Raw genomic sequence first — 27,098 nt, 5'->3', positions numbered from 1 at the left:
TGGGTAAATTTGGAGAAAGAGGCTGGCCGAAACTGACGAAGGCGGGGCTTTTCGGCTGCTTAAAGAGATGTCGTGAATGAAAGGAATGAGCCCAGAAAAACACTTGGGGAGCTTAAGAAAGTGCCTGACGTGGGTTATCAAAAGGACCCAGGGCTTTATATTTATATTTATATCAAATGTAAAGATATTTGATCATCTTTAAGCTTTCCTATGCACTTGGGTAATTCGTCTCTGCATACTAACAGATTTGATGGTAACCGCTCTTTAGCAGCCTGTTTTAGATCAGGCTTTGCAGTGGACTCCCCTCCCTGAGGGGTCCTTTGAGCACTCAGAGACCTGCGGAAAGTGATAGCGATGGCAGCTGGGCCGGGTGGACGGCTTGGGCCGACGTTTGGGCTACGGTTGCTGTTGGCAACTGTTCTTCAAGCGGTGAGTGGAGGTCACCTCCGCAGTAGCCCCAGAGCTAGTGGGAGGGAATGCGCTGAGGAAAACGGGTCATTCGGACCCATTTGGGAGCCACACTTAAAAGGGTAGAAGGACTGGGTTTCCTTAGCCACTGCTGCGGCCGGAATGCGACGTGGCTTACTTCCGCGTTTGATGCTTATCCTTCCCCGCTCGGGATTTCTAACGGTTCTTTCTCTTGACTTCAGAGATCTTAAGTACTTATCTGCTCTTGCAGCTCTCTAGCTGAAAGCAATCTGTCAATCACAGGGTGCACGGGGAGGACTGGAAGGAAGGCATTAAATCTTGGAAAGGAGTGAAAGTTGCTTTTTAATGGGCTGAAATAAAACCGTTGTGTGTCAGGTTCCCAAATCTTAGAAAAGCCCTCAAGTCTTTGGTGCAGGCTACACTTCATAGTTACTCTTTTCTCTCAATTATTAGTGTTCCCTTAATTCGCTATTAGTCCTTTACTACCGTTCTCCAGCATTCACATACCTGGGTATACTTCAGTGTTATTTGTTTTGTTAAACAGCGTTGTTGCAATAAAAGTAGCTACTCTATACTAACGCATATCTTATTTTTGAAATTGATTTTCTAAAATGATAGTCTTCATCTCGTTTAAAATTAGGCAGTGTTGACCAAGTTTGGTTGTTTTTTTTTTTTAGAGTATTTCGTTTTTTTCCAATAACAGAGCAGATGCTTTCTTAATCTTTGAATGGGGAACGGCTAATTTTGACTTATTTTCTTATTCACCCATAAACAAATTAATATTGGTTAATTCTTTCTAAAAAACTTGCAATCTATCTTTTGCTATGTGAATAAAACTTTAAATAGGCACTCTGCTGCGATCACACTTTTATCAGCTTGATTCTTCAGATAATCTTCTCACGGAGCCTGCTGGAAAGTTATCTCCTAGGAGATCTGGGGTATAATTGATTTATCCAAGGTTTGATGGAGTTAGGGCCTATACCTGAAGGCCCCTATAAATACCTCTGCTCTTCTTTTATCAAGGAGTTTGAAGATCCTGCCTGGCTGCTTTTGCAGCCATACATAGAGGGGGATTCTTTACTTCTCTAGTTAGTGTCACAGTACTTCATTATTCGGGTATTTGGTGCCTTAGAAACTTTCTTTTCAGGATGTTTCCTCTCTTTTTATTTTTTATTTTTTTACTTTTATTTTTTCGCAAATGTTAGGTGATTTGAGTTCACCAGCATGTGAAGATAAAAAGGAATAACATTTCAAGTTACCTCCTGATTTCACTGTCTCTGTGTTTCATTATCAATGGCTTTATAACCACCCCAAAACTTAATGGCTTAAAGTAATGACTTCTCATGATTCTGTGGTTCTGCTGAGCAGTTTCTTTGTTGATTTCTTCTAGTCTCATTTATGCAGCTGTGTTGTTGCTAGTAGGTTAGCTGGATGGAAAGGTCCAAAATGGCATCATTTTTAGTTGGTCCTTACTGTCAGCTAAGGTAGCGTGCTTGGTTCACTTCCATGTGCCCTCTCATCCTCCAATAGCCCAGACCAACTTCTTTCCGTGGCAGTCTCAGGGCAGCACTGATAAAGAGCAAAAGCTGTAATGCCTCCTACAGCCCAGCCTTAGAAATCACATAGGTCACTTCCACCTCACAATATTTGTCAAAGCAAATCCCAAGAGTAGTCTAGATTTCAAGGCTGGGCAAATAGACTCCATCCCTGCATGGGAGGAGCGACACAGTCACATTGCAAAGAAATGTACACAACAGGATAAAAGGAACTTTTGTTCATTATGCAGTCTACCACGGTGACTATCCACCAATTTAAGCCAGAAACCTTTGACTCCTTCATTTCCATATATACCTCACATCCAGGCAATTACCAAGTCTTACTTGGTTTTACTTACTAAATGTCTCTCAAGTCCATCTACTTATTCAAGCCAACATCTCTCTTCTTAGAAATAGCTTCTTGGTTTACCCTATGAATTATCAGAATCTAAATGGTCGACATTGCCAACTTCACAATTGCCTAAGCCAAAATTTCTCATTTTAAATTATTTTTTCTCTCCCTCTCTGAATCCAGTTGTTCATCAAACCCTTAAAAAATCTCCAAGTGAATCCACTTAACTCTTTCTCCACTTAGGTAGTACCTAAATTCAAGCCACCATCATTGTTTGCCTGGAATTACCACACCAGCTTTCTTAACTCATCTCCCCATCTCTTTTTCTACCTTTCCAATCCAGTCTCTACAATGCATCCAAAGTCATCTTTCTGAAACTTTAATCTATTATTAAAACTCTTCAGTGGCTCTCTGTTGCTTTTAAGGTGAAATGTGTTCTTCTTCACGTTTCTTAACAAGGCCTCTTGACCTGATACTTGTCTTTCTATCTAGGCTTCATTCCCAGTGTTTACCTCTACTGGAATAGTAAAAATCTAGAGGTGGAGAATTGGGGTCCTTTGTTTAGTGTATCTCACATACCGGGTTCTCCCTGACCAGATCTAAAATAAGGTGTTTGAATAAAATACAAGACTTAACTTATATTTCATTTCCAGATTTTCAAAAGTAGATATATAGTACTCTCTCCTCTGTCATCATACTTTATGCTGTATCCTATCATCACACTATATGCTGTATTACACAGATCCCCAATCTTAACTGCACCATATGGCTCTGTGTATGTGTCTGTATCCCTCCACTCTCTCTGCTCCCATGCTAACTAGAACATAGCCAAAGGGAACACAGGGACCATTTTTCTTTTATATATTTCATATTGTGCCTTACATGTATTTGTTCATTTAAATCCCTCAGAAGTGTGACTAGCCTTTAGTTAGATAGTTTAGATAGTTCATTTGTGTTTGTTCCTTGCTATTAAAGTCATCAGGATGTCTGTAGTTGGCATAGAGCATTGAGTGTACAGTGGTAATGAACCCAACTGCTACCTACAAATACAAAGTGACTCTAGAAATAAAAAGGGATTCCTGAGCAATTCACCTTTGATGAACTGTTTTGACTTTCCTAAGGTTTATTTCCTGTCTCTTCTGTAATGTTAGTATCTTTAAGAAAAGAAGACAATAAAATACTTGAAAAGGGAGGTGTGCATGGAGATTGTTGGAAAAACACTTAGAAACTTAGAAAACTTCATTTCACAGTTAGCCTGAGGGAGTGAAAAAGACCAATTATAATAAGTAGTTGGCAGTAATAAAAATAAACCAAATCTCTGGAACCTGACATTGAATAAAAAGAGAGTAAGAGAAGAATTTCACAGCTCCTTGAGGTCGAGCTACTGGTATGAATAGAGAATTCAGCTCCTACTTTAATTCATACCTTTGAGTCCTTAGACTAGACAAGCTGAGTCTTTATCTTCGTGCCTCTGAATAGCTCTAATTTAAAGTTAATAGCAATGCGTAGTTACCAGCATCCAGTGAGGTGACAACTGGGAAGATATAAAGTGATTTAATCTGAAAACACATTCTGAATATGATTAAGCATTAGAAAAGTAATATTTTAGCATGGCCTAAGGGAGCTGTTTCCTACAGTGTCCTAGAATTAAGTGGTATCCCATTCCTCATTCAGCGCGTACATAATTTTCTTCATTCAGAAAGGTACTGTACCTGTAGCAGTATAGATGATATTGTGTGTCATTGATTCTGGCACAGTAACCACCTCCGACCATCTTTTCTTCACAAGTTAACATCTGGATCAGTCTTATTTCAGATGGCACAATTATAATCGTCAGTGTTTGTGTTGTTATTCTTAGTGGTACATGCAGTTAAAATGCATCATGGAATCTGTGAAATATGGCAGTTAATAACAGGGGTTAAGCGTTTTTGCAGGCAGGCCAGGATTAGAATCTTGATGCTGCCACCTATTGTTTGCTGTGTTGTCTTAGACAAATTACTTTAACTGTCCTAAGCCACTGTTTACTTCTCTGTAAAACGGGGATAATAATACCTTCTTCATAGGGTAGTTAAGATTAAATAATATAATGATGTAAAGTGCTTAGCAAGACATATGATATAAGAGCTTGATGTAATGGCCATGTTTCTTTTATTCATTTTATGGGGTTCATCTCTAAATTCATCTAGGAGGGGGGTACCCAAAAAAACAATTTATTTATAAAAAAGTGTATATTTAATCTTACATGTTTAAACTTAAGTCACCTTCAAAGTACTCTCCATATGATGCAATATACCTATCGAGATGTTTTTTTCTACTGCTCAAAACAGTTCTTGAACTCGTCCATTTCGATTCCTCTGAGTGGTTCTGCCGTTTTTGTTTCACCGCTTCCACATTGCCAAACGTCTCCCTTTAAGGACTTTTTCATCCCAGGAAACAAAAAAAGGTTTCTAGGGTATGATTGGGTAAATAGGGAGGGTGGGGCACGGGGGTAATACCCTTTTAGATCAAAAACTGCTGACCACAGCTAGGTGAGGGCTGGTGTGCTCATATATCCCCATTATAAAGTCAAACGCAGCCTCTCACAACACCACCACTGTGTACACTGATACAGATGTGTTCCTAGAACATTCATCTAGCAGGGGAAACCTGTACTTCAAGGGGCCTGCCCTCCAGAAGATAATTCCAGTTTGGGGGGGTTCCCCCCTTGTACTTTCTTTTGTCTCAAATTTGAAATCATTTCAAAATCTTGTGAGAAACCTATCAGTTTTCTGCAAGACCAACTAAGAGAGAACTAACCATATATATGTATAATAAAATTTATAACCACACCAGAATTTTGCCTGAAAATGTAATACTACCTTATAGTTAATCCAGTTTCCCTGCTAAAAAACCCTCATCAACAAGAAACTCAAAAATGCTAGGGGAAAAAAAATCAATAAACAGTGCATAGAGGAGAGAATGTAGTCTTCCAGCTTGTCAGTCCTGCTTTGAATTGGGGGAAATAAACTGTTAAATGGTTATCCCAGTCAGGGTTATCCAACCCTGTCCTTAGAATCTATGTCTTTTTTACAAGTGTAGCTACTTATTTTAAAACTTAGTATTTGACCTTACTGTGCACATTTAGATGCTGTTCAGGTATTTTATGGTAATAAAAAGATGGGCAGGCATAATTTATAATTTTGAACTCCTGTATTATTTAGCATTTAATGTTTATCTGTGAAGTACTTAAAAATATGTTCTCATGTTCCTAGATTCAAAGCTTGAGCCTGCCAAACCAATGACAGAACTAGAAAAAAAATACTTCGTGCATGAAACTCAAGAAACCTTGTGTCTCCCATATGCTTATTCTCTATGCCATGTCTAAACAATGATTAAAACATAAGTAGTGTTTTGTAGTTTTTAAGTGTACTTCCACACCAGAAGGTGGGAATAATGCCAACATTTATTAAGTAGCCACTTTGTACTGAGTAGGATAGTAGATGCTTTCTGCACTTTCTCTCCTTTAGTCTTCAAAACTCTATGAGATAAGTAGTAATTATTGCTTTGTGTTGCCATTTAAAGCAAGATGTCATCAGACTTCAATACATGTTTTGCATATTCATACCGCCTGTCAGTAGGTGCTCAATATGCCATAATAAAATCAAGTATTGCGATCACATGATTTTTCGTGAGGTTCTTGTTTTTAAAACACACTTTGGCATCAATTTCTTACATTTGTTAAACAGTTCATAGTTTCAAAGTGATTTCACTTTTATTACCTGTTTTAGTTATCAAGGCTGCAAGATAAATCACGCAAAAATTTAGTGGTATAAAACAGTTGTTTATTTTGCTTTCAGATTCTGGGTCAGCAATTCATACAGAGCACAGCAGGATGGCTTACGTGGTCATGGTGTCTCCAACCTCAGCTGAAATACTGGGGCCTGAAATGTGAAGGCTCTTAATTCACATGTGTGATAGTCAATGATGTTTGCTGGTTGTCAGCTGGGGGCCTCGTAAGCTTTCTACGTGGGCGTCTTTGCGTTGGCTCTCTGGTTTAGGCTTCCTTATAATGTGGCTAATTTCTAAAGTTGAGGGTCCTGAGACAGGCAGAGACACAGCACATGCAAGCACTAGCCTAACAGAGGCTCCTTTTTTATGACATACCCTCAAAAATCACATAGTATTCCTTCCTTTACACTCTGTTGGTCAGAACAGTCACAAGCCCCTGCCCAGATTTAAGGAGAGGGAACATACCCACTTCTCAGTGGAGGACTGCCAGTCCCATTGTAAGAATAACATATAGGATGATGTGTATAGGTCTGTCCAGAAGGTATTTATTGAAGAAGATACAAGAAACATTGTACATATGACAATGACGCCTCAGTCCCCTTCAAAGTAGGCACCTGGGGGCCTCACACAGTTATCCCCATGGCCATCAGCTGCTCACTGTATTTTCCTGAATCTCACTGAGGTTCTGAAATCTCCCTTTCAAAGGTGATTTTAGCTTTGGGAAAAGCCAGAAGTCACAGGGTGCCAAATCTGGGCTGTAGGGGGGCTGAGTCACCTGAGCGATTTGATGTTTCACCAAAAGAGTCTGGGCGTTGTTGTGACGAAGCTGCCAATCACCAGTTGCCCATATCTGCGACCTTCTGAATCATCCAAATAGTTTCCGCGGAGGAGGAATGTTCAAGCTTAATGCAAAATTTGATGCAAACTCGTTGCTCTGCCTCCTGGGTCATTTTGAATGCAATGGCCACACAGTACACATGCTCACTCAATGGTGTCTACCACCCCCACTGACTAGTACCGTGAAGTTGTCATTGTTCATGCATGTGCATTCCAGCCCACTCTCCATGGCTGCCAGGTTACATCGAAGTGCAAACTGCTCTCATTATATTAACAATGGTTGGACTTTTTCCGGACAGACCTCATGGTATATTGGTACAGCTATCTCTAGAAACTAGTAATTATTCTGTGAAGTAGATCAAGCAGATCACTTTAATAATGGAGAAATTACTCAAATTACTAGTGTAGTAGCAAGTGTCTTAAGTACCTCGCACTAGACTGGGATACTTGATCTATTTAGAAGATTATATACCTTCCACATTATTACTGAGTTAGGTAAAAGATGTATATGGTTTCAAATTAGGATGTTGACTAACATAAGGCCAATGGATGATTATATTTGGAGGAGTATGCCAGCAATTCTTGAAAACTTTTTACACTGGAAAATGCCATTGGGTTTAAATCTGGTTAGTCTGGAAGAAGGTTGACAAGCTACTGGTGGTGGGCTAAACCTAGCCTGCTGTGTTTTTGTAAATAAAGTTTTATTGAAACACAGACACCCATTCATTTATTATTGTCTATGACTGTTTTCATGCTTCAGTAGCTGAGTTGAGTGGTTACAACAGAAACCAAATTGCCACCAAAGCCTTACGTATTTCTTATTTACCCATTATATAAAATTTACACACCTTTGGTCTAGAACATCAACAAGTAGCAGTCATAGAATCTGAAATTTCCCCTAGTTGAACCTGTGGTTTTCTTTTTATTTTGTTTTGTTTGTTTATTTATTTAATTTATTTTTTCAAATACATTTGTCTCTGCCTACCCCCCACCACTTTCCCTTGCCCCCTCCCTCTTTCCCTCACTCAGCTCTTCCCCTTTGGTTTTGTCCATGAGTCCTTGCTATATGTTCCTTGACTTTCCCCTTCTCTTCCTTTTCCCCGCCCCCCTCCCTCCTTCCTTCTTGTCTCTGTTGATTTCTTTTCCTTTCAGTGTTGCTGGTCTTATTTTCCTTGCATCTTTGTATTGTTGGTTAGGTTCCACTTATAGGTGAGATCATATGGTATTTGTCTTTCACCCCCTGGCTTATTTCGCTTAGCATAATGCTCTCCAGTTCCATCCATGCTGTCGCAAAGTTTAGTAGTTCTTTTTTTCTTTCTGCTGCATAGTATTCCACTGTGTATATGTACCATAATTTTTTGATCCAATCATCTACTGATGGGCATTTAGGTTGCTTCCAACACTTGGCTATTGTAAATTGTGCTGCTATGAACATTGGGGTGCATAGGTTCTTTTGTATTGGTGTTTTGGGATTCTTAGGGTATAGTCCCAGCAGGGGAATCCCTGGATCAAAAGGCAGTTCCATTTTCAGCTTTTTGAGGAAATTCCACACTGCTTTCCACAGTGGCTGCACCAGTCTGCATTCCCACCAACAGTGGACTATGGTTCCCTTTTCTCCACAGCCTCGCCAGCACCTGTTGTTTGTGGATCTGTTTATGATGGCCATTCTGACTGGTGTGAGGTGGTACCTCATGGTGGTTTTGATCTGCATTTCTCTGATGGCTAGTGATGCTGAGCATCCTTTCAAATGCCTCTGGGCCCTCTGTATCTCCTTGGAAAAGTGTCTGCCCAGGTCCTTTGCCCATTTTTGGATTGGATCGTTTTTCTTCTTGGAGTGGAGTCCAGTGAGTTCTTTATATATCTTGGAGATCAAACCTCTGTCTGATGGATCATTAGCGAATATATTTTCCCATATGCTTGGCTCCCTTTTCATTTTGCTGATGTTTTCTTTAGCCGTGCAGAAGCTTCTTATTTTGATGAGGTCCCACTTGTTTATTCTTTCCTTTATGTCCCTTGCTTTAGGAGACATATCAGTGAAAAAATTGCTGCGTGGGATATCTGAGAGTTTCCTGCCGATGTTCTCCTCTAGGACTTTGATGGTGTTGCGACTTATTTTTAAGTCTTTTATCCATCTTGAGTTTATTTTTGTGTATGGTGTCAGCTGATGATCTAATTTCAATTTTTTGCATGTGGCCGTCCAGCTCTCCCAACACCATTTGTTGAAGAGGCTATTATTGCTCCATTTTATGCTTCTGCCCCCTTTGTCAAATATTACTTGCCCATATAGATCTGGGCTTATTTCTGGGCTTTCTATTCTGTTCCACTGGTCTATGGGTCTGTTCTTGTGCCAGTACCAGATTGTTTTGAGTATAGTGGCTTTGTAGTAGAGTTTGATGTCCGGTATTGTGATTCCTCTGCTTTGTTTTTCTTTCTCAAAATTGCTGCAGCTATTCGGGGTCATTTATGGTTCCTAGCCTGCATCATCTATCGAGATGATCATGTGGTTTTTGTCTTTTATCTATGTGATAAATATTTGAAATGTCTGTTCTATTTCTGTGAAATACGTCATTGGTATCTTAATAGGGATTGCGTTGAATCTATAAGTTGCTTTGGGTAGTATGGACATTTTAATGATATTAATTCTTGCCATCCATGAGCACGGTAGATGCTTCCATTTATTTGTGTCTTCCTTAATTTCTTTCTTCAATGTTGAATAGTTTTCTGTGTACAGGTCTTTTACCTCTTTGGTTAAATTTATTTCTAGGTACTTTATTTTTCTTCTTCCTATATCGAATGGTATTTTTTTCCTGATTTCTTCTTCTTCTATTGCCTTGCTGGTATACAAAAATGCCTTTGATTTATGAATATTGACTTTGTATCCTGCTGTTTTGCCATATTCACTTATTAGGTTGAGGAGTTTTTTTGGTAGAGTCTACAGGGTTCTCTATGTACACTATCATGTCATCTGCAAACAATGACAGCTTTACTTCCTCCTTTCCTATTTAGATGCCTTTTATCCCTTTCTCTTGTCTGACCGCTGTGGCTAGGACTTCCAATACAATGTTGAAAAGAAGTGGTGAAAGCGGACATACTTGTTATGTTCCCAATCTTAGTGGGAAAGCTTTCAGTTTTTGCCCATTGAGTATGATATTGGCTGTAGGTTTTTCATATATGGCCTTTATTACGTTGAGGAATGCCCCATTTATTCCCATTGTGCTGAGTGTTTTGATCATAAATGGGTGCTGTGCCTTATCGAATGCTCTTTCTGCATCTATCGAGATTATCATGTGGTTTTTGTCTTTTATTTATGTGATGTATTTATGTGATGTTTTGTCTTTTATTTATGTGATGTATCACTGATTTGCATATATTGAACCATCCCTGCATGCCTGGGATGAATCCCACTTGATCGTGGTGGATAATCTTTTTAATGTATTGCTGGATGCGGTTTGCCAATATTTTGTTGAGGATTTTAGCATCTATGTTCATCAGTGAAATTGGCCTGTAGTTTTCTTTCTTTGTAGGGTCTTTATCTAGTTTGGAGATCAGGGTGATGCTGGCCTCATGGAAAGAGTCTGGGAGTCTTCCCTCCTCTTGGATTTTTTGGAATTGTCTGAGAAGGGCAGGGGTTAGCTCTTCCTTAAATGTTTTGTAAAATTCTCTTGTGAAACCATCCGGCCCTGGGCTTTTGTGTGCCGGGAGTTTCTTGATGACTGCTTCAATTTCCCCAGCTGTTATCGGTCTGTTCAAGCTTTCTGTTTCTTCCTCCTTCAGTGTTGGAAGATTATACTGTTCTAAAAATTTGTCCATTTCATCAAGATTTTCAAATTTCTTGGCATATAATTGTTCATAGTAGTTTCTGACAACCCTTTGTATTTCTGTGGTATCAGTTGTTACTTCTCCTCTTTCGTTTCTGATATTAATTTGGGTCCTCTCCCTTTTATTCTTGATGAATCTGCTTAAAGGCTTGTCAATTTTATTTATCTTTTCAAAGAACCAGCTTCTGGATTGGTTGATCCTTTGAATTGTTCTTTTCGTCTCTGTGTCATTCAGTTCTGCTCTAATCTTGACTGTTTCCTTCCTTCTGCTTGCTCTGGGATTTATTTGTTGTTTCTCCAGTTCTTGAAGTTGTAGTGTTAGGTCTTTTATTTGAAATGTTTCTATCTTTTTTAGGTAAGCCTGTATTCCTATGAACTTCCCTCTCAGGACTGCCTTTGCTGTGTCCCATAGGTTTTGGACTGTTGTCTGTTCATTTTCATTTGTTTCCAGAAATATTTTGATTTCTTCTCTTATCTCATTATTGACCCATTCATTGTTTAATAGTCTACTGTTCAGTCTCCATGAGTTTCAAGTTCTTGAAGTTTTTCTTTGAGGTTGATTTCCAGTTTCAAGCCCTTGTGTTCGAGAAAAAGTTTGGTATTATTTCAGTTTTCCTGAATTTGCTGAGGTTTGCTTTGTGTCCTATCATGTGGTCTATCTTTGAAAAACTGCCATGAGCATTTGAAAAGAATGTGTATTTTTCTTCTTTGGGATGTAAGGTTCTATATATGTCAGTTAAGTCTCTTTGATTCAGTGTGTCATTCAGTGCCACAATATGTTTATTAATGTTTTGTTTGGAAGATCTGTCCATTTTTGACAGTGGGGTGTTGAAATCCCCTACTGTCAGTGTGCTGCTGTCTATATCTTTTTTGAAGTCATGCAACAATTTCCTCGTAAACTTGGGGGCTCCTATATTGGGAGCATATAAGTTTACAATGTTTATGTCTTCTTGATAGATTCTTCCTTTAAGTATTATAAAGTGCCCCTCTGGGTCTCTTTTTATGGCCTTTGTTTTGAAATCTACTCTGTGATACAAGTATGGCAACCCCGGCCTTTTTCTCTTGCCCATTTGCTTGGAATATTTTTTTCCATCCCTTTACTTTCAATCTGTGTAGGTCTCTAGCTCTGAGGTGGGTCTCTTGTAGGCAGCATATGTGTGGGTCATGTGTTCTTATCCATTCAGCTACCCTGTGTGTTTTGATTGGGGCATTTAGTCCATTCACATTGAGAGATATTACTGATAGAAACTTACTCATCTTTTCTCTTTGTACCTGTGTTTCTCTCTCTCTCATTCTTTTCCTTCATCTTCTTAAACCAGTCCCCTTAGCATATCTTGGAGTTCTGGTTTGGTAGAGATGTATTCTTTTAGCCTTCTCTTGTCTGGGAAACTCCGTATTTCCCCTTCTATTTTAATCGAGAGCCTTGCTGGGTAGAGCAGCCTTGGCCGTACATTTCATGGCTGTACGTTTCAAAGCCTTTGCGTTTCATGGCTTGGAATATTTGTTGCCATTCCCTTCTGGCTTGTAGTGTTTCTGTTGAGAAGTCAGCTCCTAGGCGTATCGGGGGGCCCCATTGTATGTTACTTTCTCCTTCTCCCTTGCTGCCTTGAGGATTCTCTCTTTGTCTTTGATAGTTGCCATTTTAATGATGATGTGTCTTGGAGTGGACCTCTGTGAGTCCCTCTTGAGTGGGGTCCTCTGTGCCTCCTGGATCCATGAGAGCCTTTCTCTCCTCAAATTAGGGAAATTTTCCATCATTACTTTTTCGAGGAGGTTCTCTATCCCTTGCTCCTCTTCTTCTCCTTCTGATATCCCTATTATACGGATAGTATTGCGTTTCAGGTTGTCCTGCATTTCCCTAAATGCCTTTTCATTCTTTTTTAGTCTTTTTTCCATTTCTTGTTCTTTCTGAGAGCTTTTTTCTACCTTATCCTCCATCTCACTGATTCGATCCTCGGCTTCATCCAGCCTGCTTTGGATTCCTTCTACTGTGTTCTTCAATTCAGAAATGGTATTCTTCATATCCTCTTGTGTCTTCTTGATAGTTTCTATGTCCTTTTCCAGGTTGATATAGTTTGTTGTAAGATCCTGATAATTTCTCTGCAGTTTCTCATAGTAATCTTTGAGCTGGCTGAGCTCATTGAGCTTCCTTAGAACCATTGTTTTGAATTCAATATCTGATAGTTCCCTTGCGTCTATTTAGCTCTCTCTGTGGGGAGTCCCCTTTCCCACTCACTTGGGGGGAACTTCTTTTTCTTCCCATTTTTGTGAGAGTCTGTTAAGTAATTTACTTACTTACTTACTTATTTATTTTTGCTTCTGCTTCAATTGGGCTGTCTAGATTTCCTGACTTTGTGGATTAAACTTCTATGGTAGTAGGTGGGTTTGTTTGTTTGTTTGTTTATTTTTCCCTTCGCTTTTCTTTCTGGGCCTGCCTCTGATGATGTCAGTTGTTGACCCTATATGACCTTGGGTTGGTTGGTTGAGCCTTCCAGGAGTCTACTGTCTGTGTCTGACTCCTGCTTGGGGCAGCTCTGTGACCCCTTCAGTCAGGGCTGGACTATTTTTTGGGATCTCTCTGCACTCTCACGCCGGCTCCTTGAGCATGCTGAACCTGTGATTTTCACCAGTTCATTTGTTCAACACACATGAGAACTAACACGTGCTGAAAATACAGAGAAAAAACTTAATTCTTGCCCTCAGGAATTCCCGGTATTGTTGGGGAATTCTGGGATTGTCTGCAATCCTAGATTTACATAGTACAATGTTGTGGGTGTTGCTATTTTACAGCTATGCACAAATTTCTTTCTCAGCGAAGTAATATGGCTAAAAATTTGGATCTGATTTTTTGTTTCCAGAAAAGGCTTCCAAGAAAACTGATACTGATTAGTGGAAATAAGTAGGAATTAATCCACAAGGTGAAAAGGGGCGGGGGCTTTAGATACAGGAAAAGTATGGGCAAATGTATTGAGTAGGAGTTTCATACTTCCAGGTGCTATAGGAATTCATTATAGCTGAAAAGCAGAATGAGATTGGAGAATTAGAGGTACGACTGCCAGTGACCATTTAAGCCACTGAGTCAGGAAAAGGTTTGAGAGATGTTTAAGAGAGAGAATTATCAAAGCTTGTTAACTAATTGGTTGTAAGAATGGTGAAAAGTATAGAGCATAGAATGACTGACCTGGGCAACTTCACGGTCAGGGAAAATGGTACCATTCTAACAAAAATACTGAATATTTTGAGAAGGAATAGATTTAAAGAGGAAAGGTAAGTTTCACTGTTGGAGATTTGAATTTGTTATGCCTTAGGCAACACCAAAATGAGACATCAGGCAGGCTGTTGGCTTTGAAAGCTTGGCATTCAAGAAAAAGACTTGGGAGTTTTCAGTAAATCGGTATTTGAAGCCATGGAAAGTGTAGTCTATGAAGTATGTAAAGCAGAGAAAGAACCAAAAGTAGAAATGGGAAACAATAACATGTAATATGCATAGAAGAGGAAGGAGAAGGAGGAAAAACCCCATGGAAGGGGAAGCTGGAGGAAAACAGTTTTGAATGCCCTTGCATTTAGTGATTTTGGGCAAGTTTAGTCAAATGGTAGGATCAAAACCCAGACTAGAGTAACAATTTAGAAATGGTGGGATGTGGGGAGAACAGTTACAATCTAGGGCTTGAATACACTGAAGAATTACCATTGAAATTAAGTCCCTGTGAAAATGATGGAAGGTAGAATTCTCAACACAGGTAGTGGGATTGAGCTTAGACAGATGAAGGTATGCCACATTGACTAAGACATAAAAGAATAGGTGAGGAAAGAGGACTAATATTTTTGAAAGCCTGCTTTTGCCAGTCATTCTGATTGATTACATAAGTCATTTCATTTTTCCTGCAATCTGTTTTATGTAGAAAGTATTGCTCTTTGCTTTATTACTGTGAAAGTTAATCTTAGGGAAGTTATCTTGCCCAGTGTCACACATCTTGTAAGTGATGGGGCTAGTACCTAAACCCTTAAGTTTTATTTCTGATGTGCTCCTGTTCTCCCCTACTCTGTCCCCTTCCACATCCATCCCCTGCTATCTGAGAATAAAGATAAGTCTGTAGGGTGTGGTAGAGACCTAGAAGTTAATGTTTTTTAAATATAATGGAAATTTGTTTTTCTCCTAAGTAAATTTCCTCTTTAAAAACTATTGACTGCTTAGTAAAAGATATTATGTGGCACATACATATCTAAAGAAATAATACATCTTTTTAATCCATATTTTAACTAAGCTGAAAGGTGACACATTATTAAGAAAAAAAATTGGGGAGGGGGGAGTCAAAGATTTGTATAAGGTTATAGAGTAACTTATCTCCAGTGTGTTAGATTTTGACACACTGGTTTCTCCCTTTTGGAAGCTTTATAATATAAATATGGAATTAAGTTTTATTTCTTTTTTAATTCAGGTGTCTGCCTTCGGGGTGGAGTTTTCATCAGAGGCTTGCAGAGAGTTAGGCTTCTCCAGCAACTTGCTCTGCAGCTCCTGTGATCTTCTTGGACAGTTCAACCTGCTCCAGTTGGATCCCGACTGTAGAGGATGCTGTCAGGAAGAAGCACAATTTGAAACCAAAAAGGTGTTGTTTTCTAGTATCTCTCTTTCATTAGATGTTTTGGTTGAGATGAGGTGAAATACTAAATTGCTTAAACAGCTTAGATATAATGAAGTCTTCAGCTTTTACATTATGTAGTTTTAGAAACTCAAAATGATTTCTTGCCTGATCCATTAGATCAAAGCAAATAGGGAGGAAAAGTCTGGTTGCATGCCAGGACCCCATGCCTGCCGTGTTTGTCCAGCAGAGAGGGAGCAGAATTACTACTAGCATGCTTGGAATAAAGCTCCCCAGTCTTTCTCAATTATAGCCACATGAAGTCAAAGAATAATTAGATGCTTTTATTCATTTGTAATAACCCAGTTTTATAATAAACTTTGGGATGAAAATAAAGCACCCATTACCTGGCACAAAATTGTAGACAATAAATTATAACTTTTAATCTGGTTGACAAAGAATATGGTCTGTTAATTTATACACATTACTCATATTTCCAGGCACCTAACTGCACCTTTAACACATAAAGACAGCCAAAGGTAGTTCTAACTATTCAATAAAATCTGCTGTTTTGACCCACTGTTGAAGTTAATAGTAAACATTCTTAATTTTTTGCTGTTATTGGCCAATTTATTTAAAATATCCTAAATATGAAAATAAATCAAGTATTGTTTCTATTTTTCAAATGTCAAAGTCTTTGCTATAGAAAACAGAAGGAACCATTTATAAACTAAGCATTACAATTAAGCTACATCAAGTTTAATAACTGCATACCACTTTCTTTTGTGATTGTGCTTTAGTGCTTTACTAATTTCCAGACTACTTGGAAATGTACAGGTTCACAGTAAGAATGTATGCATACTGCCCTGGCTGGTGTGACTCGGTGGACTGAGTGCCAGCCTGCGAACCAAAGGGTCACTGGTTTGAGTCCCAGTCAGGGAACATGCCTAGGTTGCAGGCCAGGTCCCAGTAAGGGACACCTCAAGGGACAACCTCACATTGATGGAGAGAAGGAGGAGGGGAAGGAGGGGAAGGGAGGGAGGATACAACCTATATATACATTTTACATAGAAATGATTCTTTTTAAATACTCATATAGAGAACCTAACGTGGTGGTATTGTGCCGTAAAAGCCATAGAGCCAGATGTGTCACTATGCAGAAACAGATGTAGGTATATAAGCATTATCCGGCACTCAAATTAGTACTCCATTTATCCAAGATGACATCTTCATAGGGGATGCCCAGTTTAATGTTTCTAGATAAGACATTAATTCTTAATCTATACTAAATCATTAGTTCTACAGCCTTATTCATTGAAAAAATATAGTGAACTTAAAATATTTCTCAATATATTAATAAACTTTCCTTAATTTTTAAATCTTTTTATTGAATCTCTTAGACTTCTTTAAATTGTAAAGTAGCCTGAAAAGATCATTATTATTCACATAAAACTGAATTAGTAAGATCTCTGTATTTTGGGGTGAGGAAAAAATGATAATATCTCTGTTACATTTCCTTTTAATATTCTTTCACTTGTACATACTGAGGTGTTAACATACATTTGAGGTGTTATGGTTTATAAGCTTTCAGACAATAATTATATCTTCTCATTATTAGATAATAAAAGTTTATTTCTAACACTGAGTACAGCTTTATAATTCTAAAAGAAAAACAGGCTTTTAAAAATGTTAGTATTCGACCATAATTTAATCCCTGATTTCTTGGTTGTGAACCTGAAATTTTCAAGTCTTCCATGTTTTTCATTTTCTTGGTTTACATATACCAATAATATAGTTTAATGTTTAGAATATTCCTGTACATGTGTTAGTCTTTTTGCCTATAAATGAAATCTAAACAAGTTTACATAAGATTTACCTACTTTAGTAGGACCCTTCCCATCTCCCTTTTTTGTTGTTGTTGTTTTTATTTGTTTCTTTGTTTTGGATGAGTCATCCTCTCATCTTTAAAGTATTATTCTGTGGTCTTCCATGGTTTGTACACTACTTAACTAAAAGTTATTATTTCCTGAGACACAGAACTTCAAGGATTGAATAACAAGGGTTGTTTTATAATAAACAATCTTTATCACACATACTCTCTTGTAATTAAGAATCAATGGAGAGGTTCTACCCTTTATTGAAATCAAATGTGCTTAAAGTGTAAACTAAGTGTATATAGAAGCTATTTTTACTTACTGTCCTTTCCCAGTAGTTCTTCCTAATACATCAGTTTTATGGTATAATTTTAGTGGAACCAAACTTGGATCACACAGTTTTCAAATAATTATATTCCTGTTCAATTTTCATTATCAGACGAACTGTGTTTGATATCTGACACCTTGCAGCAGTTACAGCACAGCAGGACCAGTAGACAAGTAGTCTGCCAATAAATATATGCCGAACTAATTACAAGCTGAAATTATTATTACATCTAAGTACAAGTGAGCCTGTATCCTAATACACTTTTTGTGTTCAATCCATTGTTTTTTTCTTTACTCCCAGCCACTAATCTCTAAATGCTGACTTCTCATTAAGCATTTGTTAGCACACTGTTTCACAAAATTGATCAGTGGTTTTCCTTAATAAGCCTGGTGGAACCAAACAGCAAAAACACTTAGAATATTACTGGAAATTTAAAAGTATGGCATGTTGGACAAACCTCTACTTAGATGAAGACCACATTTAAGTGTAGAATGTGCAGGTACTGCTGTGTGGGTCACCGGTATATGATCATACACCAGTATATGCTAACAGTATATACAATATGCTTTTCTTTCTCACTCAACTTTGGTTTAAGGCTTAATTTTGAAATCATAGTTTAATATAGTTCTAGTTTAATAAAAAGTAAAGATCTGCAGTGTATAGTATATTACATCAAAAACATTAAAAATACATAAATATGGCCTTGTGTGTATAAATCATTGTGAATATAAATTCTTTAGAAGAAGCAATTGCAGTTTACATACAGGAATGTTTTAACAATTTATGTACAATAAAGATTTGTTATCAGAAAACTCATTTTGGTTCTTACTTACTTGCATGCTTTATAGGCCTGTCTAGGGATGAGGCTAATCGTTTTTAGGCATACTTACCCATTTAACAGGCTGAATTAACTTTGATAGCCAGAAGCATAAAATTTGCTTTAAAAAAAAACCAAACTTATTCACAATAAAAACAGAAAATGTATTTGAAATTCCTTATAATTCTTCAAATAGATATTTTATTATTATTTTTATTTGGTCTTGTTTTTCCCCCCATTTTGATCATGAAGAACCTACTAAGCATCACAATATTAGCTAGATTGAGATTTAACTAGTTTTGCTCATAGCTATGTACCTAAGTACAGCTTACAAACATTTAGGATCTTGACTTAATTGGGAAGAGTTTATTTGTAGTTTGAAGAAAAAACATAAACTAATGAGAAAAAAATATTTAAATCTTGGTGTTATTTTTATACAGTTAGTATTACTCGGTAGCATAAATGACTTCAGCTTTAAATATTAGAATCTTATGGTGGAAGAAAAGGGATTATTTTTTTTTCACCTACTGACTCAGTTTTCCCTTGAGGTAGGAAAATTTAGTAACGAATTATTAGCTAGGATTATGGAACAATATAGGAACCATTAGCTGCTAGAGTAGCTATGTGGAATGTTGCATCGGAGAGCAGGCAGAGATGAAGCAATTCTCAGGTAAAGAGAAGGTTAGGTACTAGGTAAGCAATCTCATGGATATGTTATGTTTTTCTCCTTAATTACTAGAGTAAACCATTTCTACTTGACCTGTTTTTAAAGATTTAGCTCGAGTGTCTTCTCTTCTAGGAAGTCTTACCTAATTCCCTCCCTGCACTTACTCACCATCACTACCACTCCCAAGTTAGGTTAGCTGCACCTCTCTGTTCCCAAAGAAATTAAAGACACCTTAATCTGCATTTACCTCCACTATATTGTGCCTGCTGTTTTATTTCTTTATTTCTTTTTCAAAGAATAAGCCATGATATTCTTTGAAACCAAAAATAACATTATAACCGAAAGTAAACTGTATGTTTGCAATATAAAAATAATCACTGTGAAAAAAAGCAAGTTATTAAACAAATCACAAATTATAATTTTCCTACTAACATTTATCAGCTCCTTATATTTTTAATCTAATACTGGATAACAGGTTTAAAGGTTTAAGAAAATTTTGAGAGAGAAAAACTTAAAGTGATTAAAAAAAAAACTCTATGGATTGAGAAGAGATTTCCTTTATTTGAAATTTGGAGCATCCTGGCCCCATTCATAGAATACTAGTAGAAGCCTAGGCTGCAGATCACCAAATTACTGGTTCTGGAAATAGCTCAATAAATAGTTCAGGTATTTAATTTAGGGTTGCTTTTTTCCCTCTTAAAAATCGACTTTCTAGATGATACTAAAACAAAAGTATTTATCCTCAATAATTGTTATAATTCACTGGATTTGAATAAATGGACTGAAGTACATAGTTCATAAAATAATTTTAAGAATACAGTTAGATCCCCTCCACTCCTCACTCCCATTACCTTCTTGGAGTTAGGCTAATGTTAATTGGCTCGCTTTATGTAATGGCATTCCCGTTTTCTATGTGTATAATATTCTGCCTTCACATTTACCTGCACTTCAAGCCAGAGAGAGTACAGAGGTAATCGTAACATGTATAGTTCAATGGAAGTTTTTCCCTTTCTCTCCTTTTATAAGAGCTTTTGAAAGAGTTGAATTGTCATCTCAGCTTCATTGCTTACTAGCTTTGTGATTTCTAGCCAGCAAATTCCAAGATTTTTAGTTTTATTGTAATAATTACATCACCTCACCTCGGAGTGTTTCTTTTACCTTGGTTATGTGTTGAAGCATTTTATCTATGTTATCTATTTAATCCTCACAATAACTCTATAATGTAAGTACAGTATAATTCCTATTTAAGAGAAGAGGAAACTAGGATGTAATCTGCCCACAGTTACCCAGCAATTGGGTACCACAACTTGGCTTCATCTAGCATCTGTTTGACTCCAGAGAGCCCCAAGTTTTTAAATCTCTGCACTGTTTTGCCTCTCATCTTCAAGATGTTGATGGTAATACATACTTCACAGAGTTACTATAAGAAAATGAGTTGCATGTAAGTCAACACCACTTTGGCTTTCTGAAGGCCCCTTTAGATAAATAGTTAACAATTTTATTAACACAACTCCATCACTATTTGTTATTTAAAATTATCAAATCTTTATTCCTCAGTTTTCCAGACTTGAATGGCTCCCATTATTTGGTGTTTTTCCAGAGTATATTAACAAATTTGGTTTAAGGCCCAACCAACCAACCATTTTAAATAAGTCATGTAACTTTTAAGTCTTGTAAAAGAATCAAAATATTTAGTTACTTTCAGTTTGCTTGGAAATTCTGTAGCTAATTTCAGAGTAATTTAGAAGTCATCTTAAATAGCTAAATTATTCAAGAGAGCAACATAGTTTTAAGCTTTAGCCTATCAGAAATAGAATGCTACTGATGTGTAAAACATATAAGGATGAAATGGAGGTGAAGTTAACTGTGTGTGAAATTGTAGCCACTAAAGAAATTTCACAGATGCCTAAGATACCTGAACTTTTGAGTATTGTCTGTAGCATCAATACATGAACTGATTTCTTCAAAGGGAACTAAATATGTCTTCAACAGATTATTCTAATTATAATATAAAAACATTCACAATGAAGCTTTTTTAAAAAGATCTAAGTAAAGTTTGGCAAAAGTTAAATTCTGTGTAAAAAACACTAAGGCTCCTGAGTAGCAACTAAATAATGATACAAATATTTACTTAATAATAGCCAGTGGCATTCATTATGTTCTTATTATATGAAGGTGCTATTCTAAGCACTTTATTTTTTTACATTATATTATATTGATTATGCTGTCAGTTGTCCTGATTTTTCCCCCTTTTGCTCCCCTCTGCCCAGCACCCCCCACCCCCTCAGGCAATCCCTCCACCATTGTTCAGGTCCACGGGTCATGCGTGTCGGTTCTTTGGCTACTGCATTTCCTATACTGTACTTTACATCTCCGTGGCTATTTTGTAACTACCTATTTGTACTTCTTAGTCCCCTCACCTCTCACCCATTCTCCGTACTCTTTTTCTTTACCCTTTGACATTTTAATTATGATGTGTCTTGGAGTAGGTCTCTTTCATCTATCTTGTCTGGGGCTCTCTTTTCTTCCTGGACTTGCATGTCTACTTCCTTCACCAACTTAGGGAAGTTTCCTTTCATTATTTTTTCAAATAGATTTCCAATATCTTACTCTTTTTCTTCTTCTGGCACCCATATGATGCGAATGTTGGATTGCTTAAAGTTGTCCCACAGGCTGCTTATACTATCCTCATTTTTTTTTAATTCTTTTTTTCTTGTTGTTCTGATCGGCTATTTCTTCCTGCTTCTTTATGTTCCAAATCATTGGTTTGATTCTTGGCTTCATCCACACTACTGTTTCCCTGTAAAATTGTTCTTTATTTCAATTTAGTGTATCCTTCGTTTCTGACTGGATCTGTTTTGTGGTGCTGAGGTCCTCACTGAGTTCCTTGAGCATCCTTATAACCAGTGTTTTGAACTCTGCATCTGATAGATTGCTTATCTCCATTTCATTTAGCTCTTTTTCTGGAGTTTTGATCTGTTCCTTCATTTGGGCCATGTTCTATCTCCCAGTTTCGGCAGCCTCTCTGTGTTCATTTCTGTGTATTAGGTACAGCTGCTATGACTCCGTGTCTTGATAGTGTGGCCTAATGTAGTAGGTGTCCTGTAGGGTCCAGTGGCACAGCCTCCTCTATCACCCAGGCTGGGTACTCAAGGGGCACCTTTCGTGTGGGCTGAGCACACCCTCCCTTTATAGGTGAGCCTTGGTTGCTGTTGGCAGATCAATGGGAATGATTTACCCAGGCCACTCAGCTGCAAGGGTTGGTTGTGACCTTACCACCAACCTCCACTCTCCATGGAGGATCAGCTGTGCAAGGACAGAGTGGTGGTGCTCTGACAGGGTCCGCAGCTGTCCTCTGAGTGTGCTGTCTGTGGGGTTTCCCAGGTGCTACAGGCCATAATCGGCCCTCACCTGTGTTTTGCCACCCTCCCTGAGTTATAAAGCAATCTGAGATGGCTGCTACTTGTGCTGGGCTTGGAGATTCCCAGAAGAAGCCAAGCTGTGATTCTAGTCTGCTAGTTCTGGACCTGGGGCTCACTGAGGCCAACTGCTGCTAGTTTGATAGGATATAGGAAGTTCTCAAGCATGAGCCAAGACCAACCATTCACATGGAAAAGCAGCTTGGGTGGGCCCATAAGTTGGGTGAGGCAGAGTCTCTGGGGATCTCGAAGGCTGGTCAAACAGAGTTAACCAGGTTGATGGAGTGAGATATGGCACCAGTCTGCCTGCTCTTCGTGAGGAGGGCCCAGAAAAGGGACAATGGCCTCTGCTTGCCTTGATGCCAGATACCTCTGTCATCCCCTGCACGCCGCTGGTGCACCTCAAGCTGCCAACTACCACCAGAGCCCAGAGGGAGTGAGTCTGATTAGGTAAGTCCATGTGTGATTCTTTAGAGGATCTGCTTGGGGCTCCAGCAGTTTCTTCCACCAACTCAATCCCCACTGGTTTCTGCAACCAGAAGTTCTGCGGACTTATCTTCCTGGCACTGGAACCCTGGTCTGGGGGACCTGGTGTGGGTCTGGGACTCCTTGCTCCTGATGTCCCTTCTGAATTTTTATCCACCACATATGGGTAAAGGACCAGCCCGTTCAGCGTTTGTACCCCTCTTACCAGTCTGGATGGATGTGGTCTCTTTAATCCCGTAGTTGTCAGACTTCCATTCAACTTGATTTCTGATGTTCTGCAAGACGGTCGTTCTGTATTTTAGTTGTAGCTTTGTTGTGATTGTGCAAAAATGCAAGCCATGGCTGCCTATGCCACTATATTGACCAAAGGTCCCTAAGCACTTTATGTGAATTAATTTATATAATATACATTTTTATATATTTACATATTGTATATTTGGGTAATAGAAGTTTAAAAATATATTTTATATAGTTATTGGGTTGGCCAAAAAGTCCATTTAATTTTGTTCATAAAATAAAAGACACATTTTTCTTTTTCACCAACAACTTTATTGATCTGACTATTTTGAGTAATTTGGCTATCTCCTGTGTGGTATAATGTTTATTGTTCTCAGTTAATGTCTCGATTGGATCTCTATCAACTTCAACTGGTCTACCCAACCCATGGGGCATCATCCAGTGAGAAATCTCCAGCACTAAACTTCGCAAACTACTTTTGGCATATTCAATCAGTCACAGAACCTTCTGCATACACTGCACAAATCTTTTTTTGCATTTCAATTGTGGTTTTACCTTTCTTGAAATAGTAAAACATAATATGTTAAAAATGTTGTGTATTTTCTTCCATCTTCACTATTAAAATGGCTACACAAAAATTCTCTAATTTTAGTGTTTTTTAAATTCACGCTGTTATGACAGGTGTCAAAATACAATCTAATGAAATTGTTTCAAATGAAGTTAAAGACAACTAAGAACTTACTACAGCCATCTTACAGGAAAAAACCAAATGAACTCTTTGCCCAACCCAATATTTAATTGAACTGAAAATATTATTTGAATTTTTTATGTTTTCTAAATGTGGCATATCATCTGGCTTTAATATGAACAATAAATATAGTCATTGTTTAAGGTATTTACAAATTAGGACCAGCTTCTATCTAAGCATATTAAAACATTCTGTCATATTTGCATATTATAATATTTAAAAAGGACATAAGCCCTTATAGTAATTCATTATCTTCAGATTACCTTACAATTGCATTTCCTAGACACACCCACATCAGAGTCAGAGTAAATTTTCCATTTATTCGCTAAATGTATCTTCTTGGTATAGGCTCTGAGAATGCCAAAATACGACTATAGTTGCTCTCCTTGAACAGTAGGACAAACAGACATAGAAATTGAATGCTAGAATGTAGTTCGCAACATATTCTATTGAGCTTAAACCTAATATTCAATGTTGTACTCTCTGAAAGAATCAGAAATAAAAGTTTGAAGGAGGAGGAAATCAATAAATCTCTTAAAGTAGATATGAGAACTATAGATATAATCATGTTAATCTTTATGGAAGTGAGCAACAGAACTAAAAGTAAATAGTTGTTAATCATTAGGGAAGTGACCAACAGAAGAACTAAAACAGTTAATTATTTATTGGGGGGGTAGGAGGCAGAAGAAAACTTTTGCTTATTTTATACCCTTCTGTACTGCTTTACTACTACTGCGACTACTATTACTACTACTGCTTCCAGATGCATTGATAAAAAAAAAAGAAAAAAAAAACAGTGAGATGTGTGTTGTAAACAAAAATACTCATGTGCTATGAAAACACACGGAAGGGTATAACCATTTTACAGGTCAGGTAAATATTACCACCTGCTTATACAGAAGTTGCTGCCTATGATAAGTTGGGAAAATAATTGGGGAAAGGTAATTTCTGCAAGAATGAAGTGTTAATAGAAAGACAGTCACGAGAAAGATGACCATCTAGGATACATTAGCACGGTTATGATGAAAGACAATGACTATTAAGTAGGGCATGTGTGCCTTGCTTGATAAGAAGTTTCTACCCTATAGTCAGGAGAAAATTAAAGATTTTTAAACAATGGACTGGCATCAGATTTGTAATTTAATAACTTGGTGGTGGTGTAAACCATAGTTGATAGGGCACAGAGGAATACTGTTGCCAGTAAAATAACATGTAGCAAGATACAAGGGCTTAAGCCAACGCATTGGTAGTAAAAAGGGAGAAGGAACAGATCTAAAAAAGATTTAGGCAATAATACCTACAGATTTATTGACTTAACTGGATTGGAGGAGGAAGGGATGAGAGAGGAGCTTCCCTGTGTTCTTACTTGAGACACTGGTCACCCCCCAAAAACTAATGGATAATGGATTTCAACTAGTTACAAGGTAGCTCCTTAAGGCAGTAGTAGATGGGAAAAGGGGCAGCAACAGAAGGTAACTTTTAATAAACCATACCCCTTAGCAACAAACTGCCTTTTCAGTTTACTTTTTGAAGAAATGTGTTAAAAGTTTTATTTTGAAAGCTATGAATTTTATCTGGGTACCATAATGAATTCTAAAACTGGTAGTATACTTGTCAAACAGTGGGCAGAAAATAAAAATGTATAATGGCCTAGTCTTTTCTAATTTTATATGGTTCCTCTTAAGTTTTGAATAATACTATTTAAGATTTTGGATTATTATAGGCTTATTTTTGTATCTGTTCTTAAACTTAAAATATCTTAGGTGATTATTTTCTGTAGATTGAGAGAAACCATAACTTGTGCTGGCTGGTTTTTTTTTGCTATTTCATATATTTGTAAATCTTCTTAAAGATAATCATAATTGCCCCTCTTTTATGACAGTTTTTTTAGTAATAGAGTGGTAATAGTAACACTAACACAAAGAAATGTATTCTCCTTTGAAAAGCAGCTTTTGCTGCCATAAATAGAACCTTCATTCATGTTCCCTTGCTGAGGATATTGAAAGTTTGGGTGTTGAGCCATATTTTGTCTGGATCTGTTTTTCAATTTAACAGGAATTTGGCTGTATTTTTTAAACATTTAGGATCAAAAAGACATTGAGTTTTTATTACTGAATACTGTATACTAGTTCGCCATTTTCTAAAATATTTTACTTATTACTAAAGGTCCCGGTGGTTTTATTAAAAACTACTTGCTATGACATTCAAGCTTAGACTCATTTTTACTAACATTTGGATAATTTTACCTAGTGATGTTTTGTCAAGTTATTTCCTTTCATTGAATGCTTCCTAAGTATCTGTAGAATTGAATGCATTGTTCCCAAGTGATGACCCTGGATTATTCATACTTGCAGCTGAAGTTTGCATGGAAGTAATGTCTTTATCTATGGGTTGTATTTGTTTCTAGGTGAAAATCTGATCAAACATTCTTACTGCTTGCTGATGAAATTCTATTGTTTTAGGTGCACGTACAAATTCTGTTCCATTTCATAGTATTGATAGAAAACCCATTCTTTTTTTCCTCAGGTTTCATAGTTGAAATGTTCTAATTTAGAATGGGATAATGTCCTAGAAACATTTTTATTTTATTTTATTTTTATTCATTTTCATTGAGCTTTCATGGCGGAACAGTGATTATATCTTTATGCAACAATTCCCCCAGTGTATTCTTACCTTCCTTAGAGCCTAATCTAAGTTAGATAAATGTTACCTTGCTTATTTTGTGGCTACCTTAGTCTTAATGCAGAAACTAAAGATACAAAAGGAGTAGCATTTTAATAGTATAGGAGAATAAGTTTTAAACTTAAGGAGCTCCTTTAGGCATAGGGTTTCATTGCTTTATATATTTTCAGAGTTGAGTAGAAAGCACCTAAGAGTGAATAGTGTAATCTCAGGGGTATAACATTAGAGAATTATATTTTCCAGCTTGGTTTGCCAAAATTATAAAACTTAAATTTATTTCCCTAATCCTTCATATTCATTTGTTGTTCCTATGCAACAATGCCATCAGAGTGTGTATGGAAGTGTCAACTGATAAGCCAGTTGCCTTATACATATGGTTAGTTATCCCTTAATTAATCTTTACTTTGAGAAAACTGATAGGTTTCTCACAAAATTTTGAAAAGATTTCAAATTTGAGACAAAAGTAAATACGAGGGGGGACCCAAAAAAAAGGGAATTATATTCTGGAGGCCGTGGCCCCT

At 37.4% G+C, this 27,098-nt stretch overlaps 1 protein-coding gene across 1 annotated transcript in view; it reads left to right on the top strand.

Moving 5' to 3' along the window:
• The first annotated feature begins 328 nt into the window (after positions 1-328).
• SELENOF (selenoprotein F) overlaps positions 329-27,098 on the top strand; it is a 49,368-nt gene continuing 22,598 nt past the window's right edge. The window contains exons 1-2 of the mRNA XM_054566930.1: positions 329-429; positions 15,179-15,346. Of these exons, the coding sequence (XP_054422905.1) occupies positions 355-429; positions 15,179-15,346 (243 nt within the window). The 5' untranslated portion in view covers positions 329-354. The remainder of the gene's footprint in view (positions 430-15,178; positions 15,347-27,098) is intronic.

This window comes from Pteronotus mesoamericanus, unplaced genomic scaffold, assembly GCF_021234165.1.
Source record: "Pteronotus mesoamericanus isolate MK-2021 breed Mesoamerican mustached bat unplaced genomic scaffold, CSHL_Meso_final contig_181, whole genome shotgun sequence".
NCBI lineage: Eukaryota > Metazoa > Chordata > Mammalia > Chiroptera > Mormoopidae > Pteronotus > Pteronotus mesoamericanus.
Note: the sequence above shows the minus strand (reverse complement) of the source record. Positions and strands in the feature narration are given on the sequence as shown.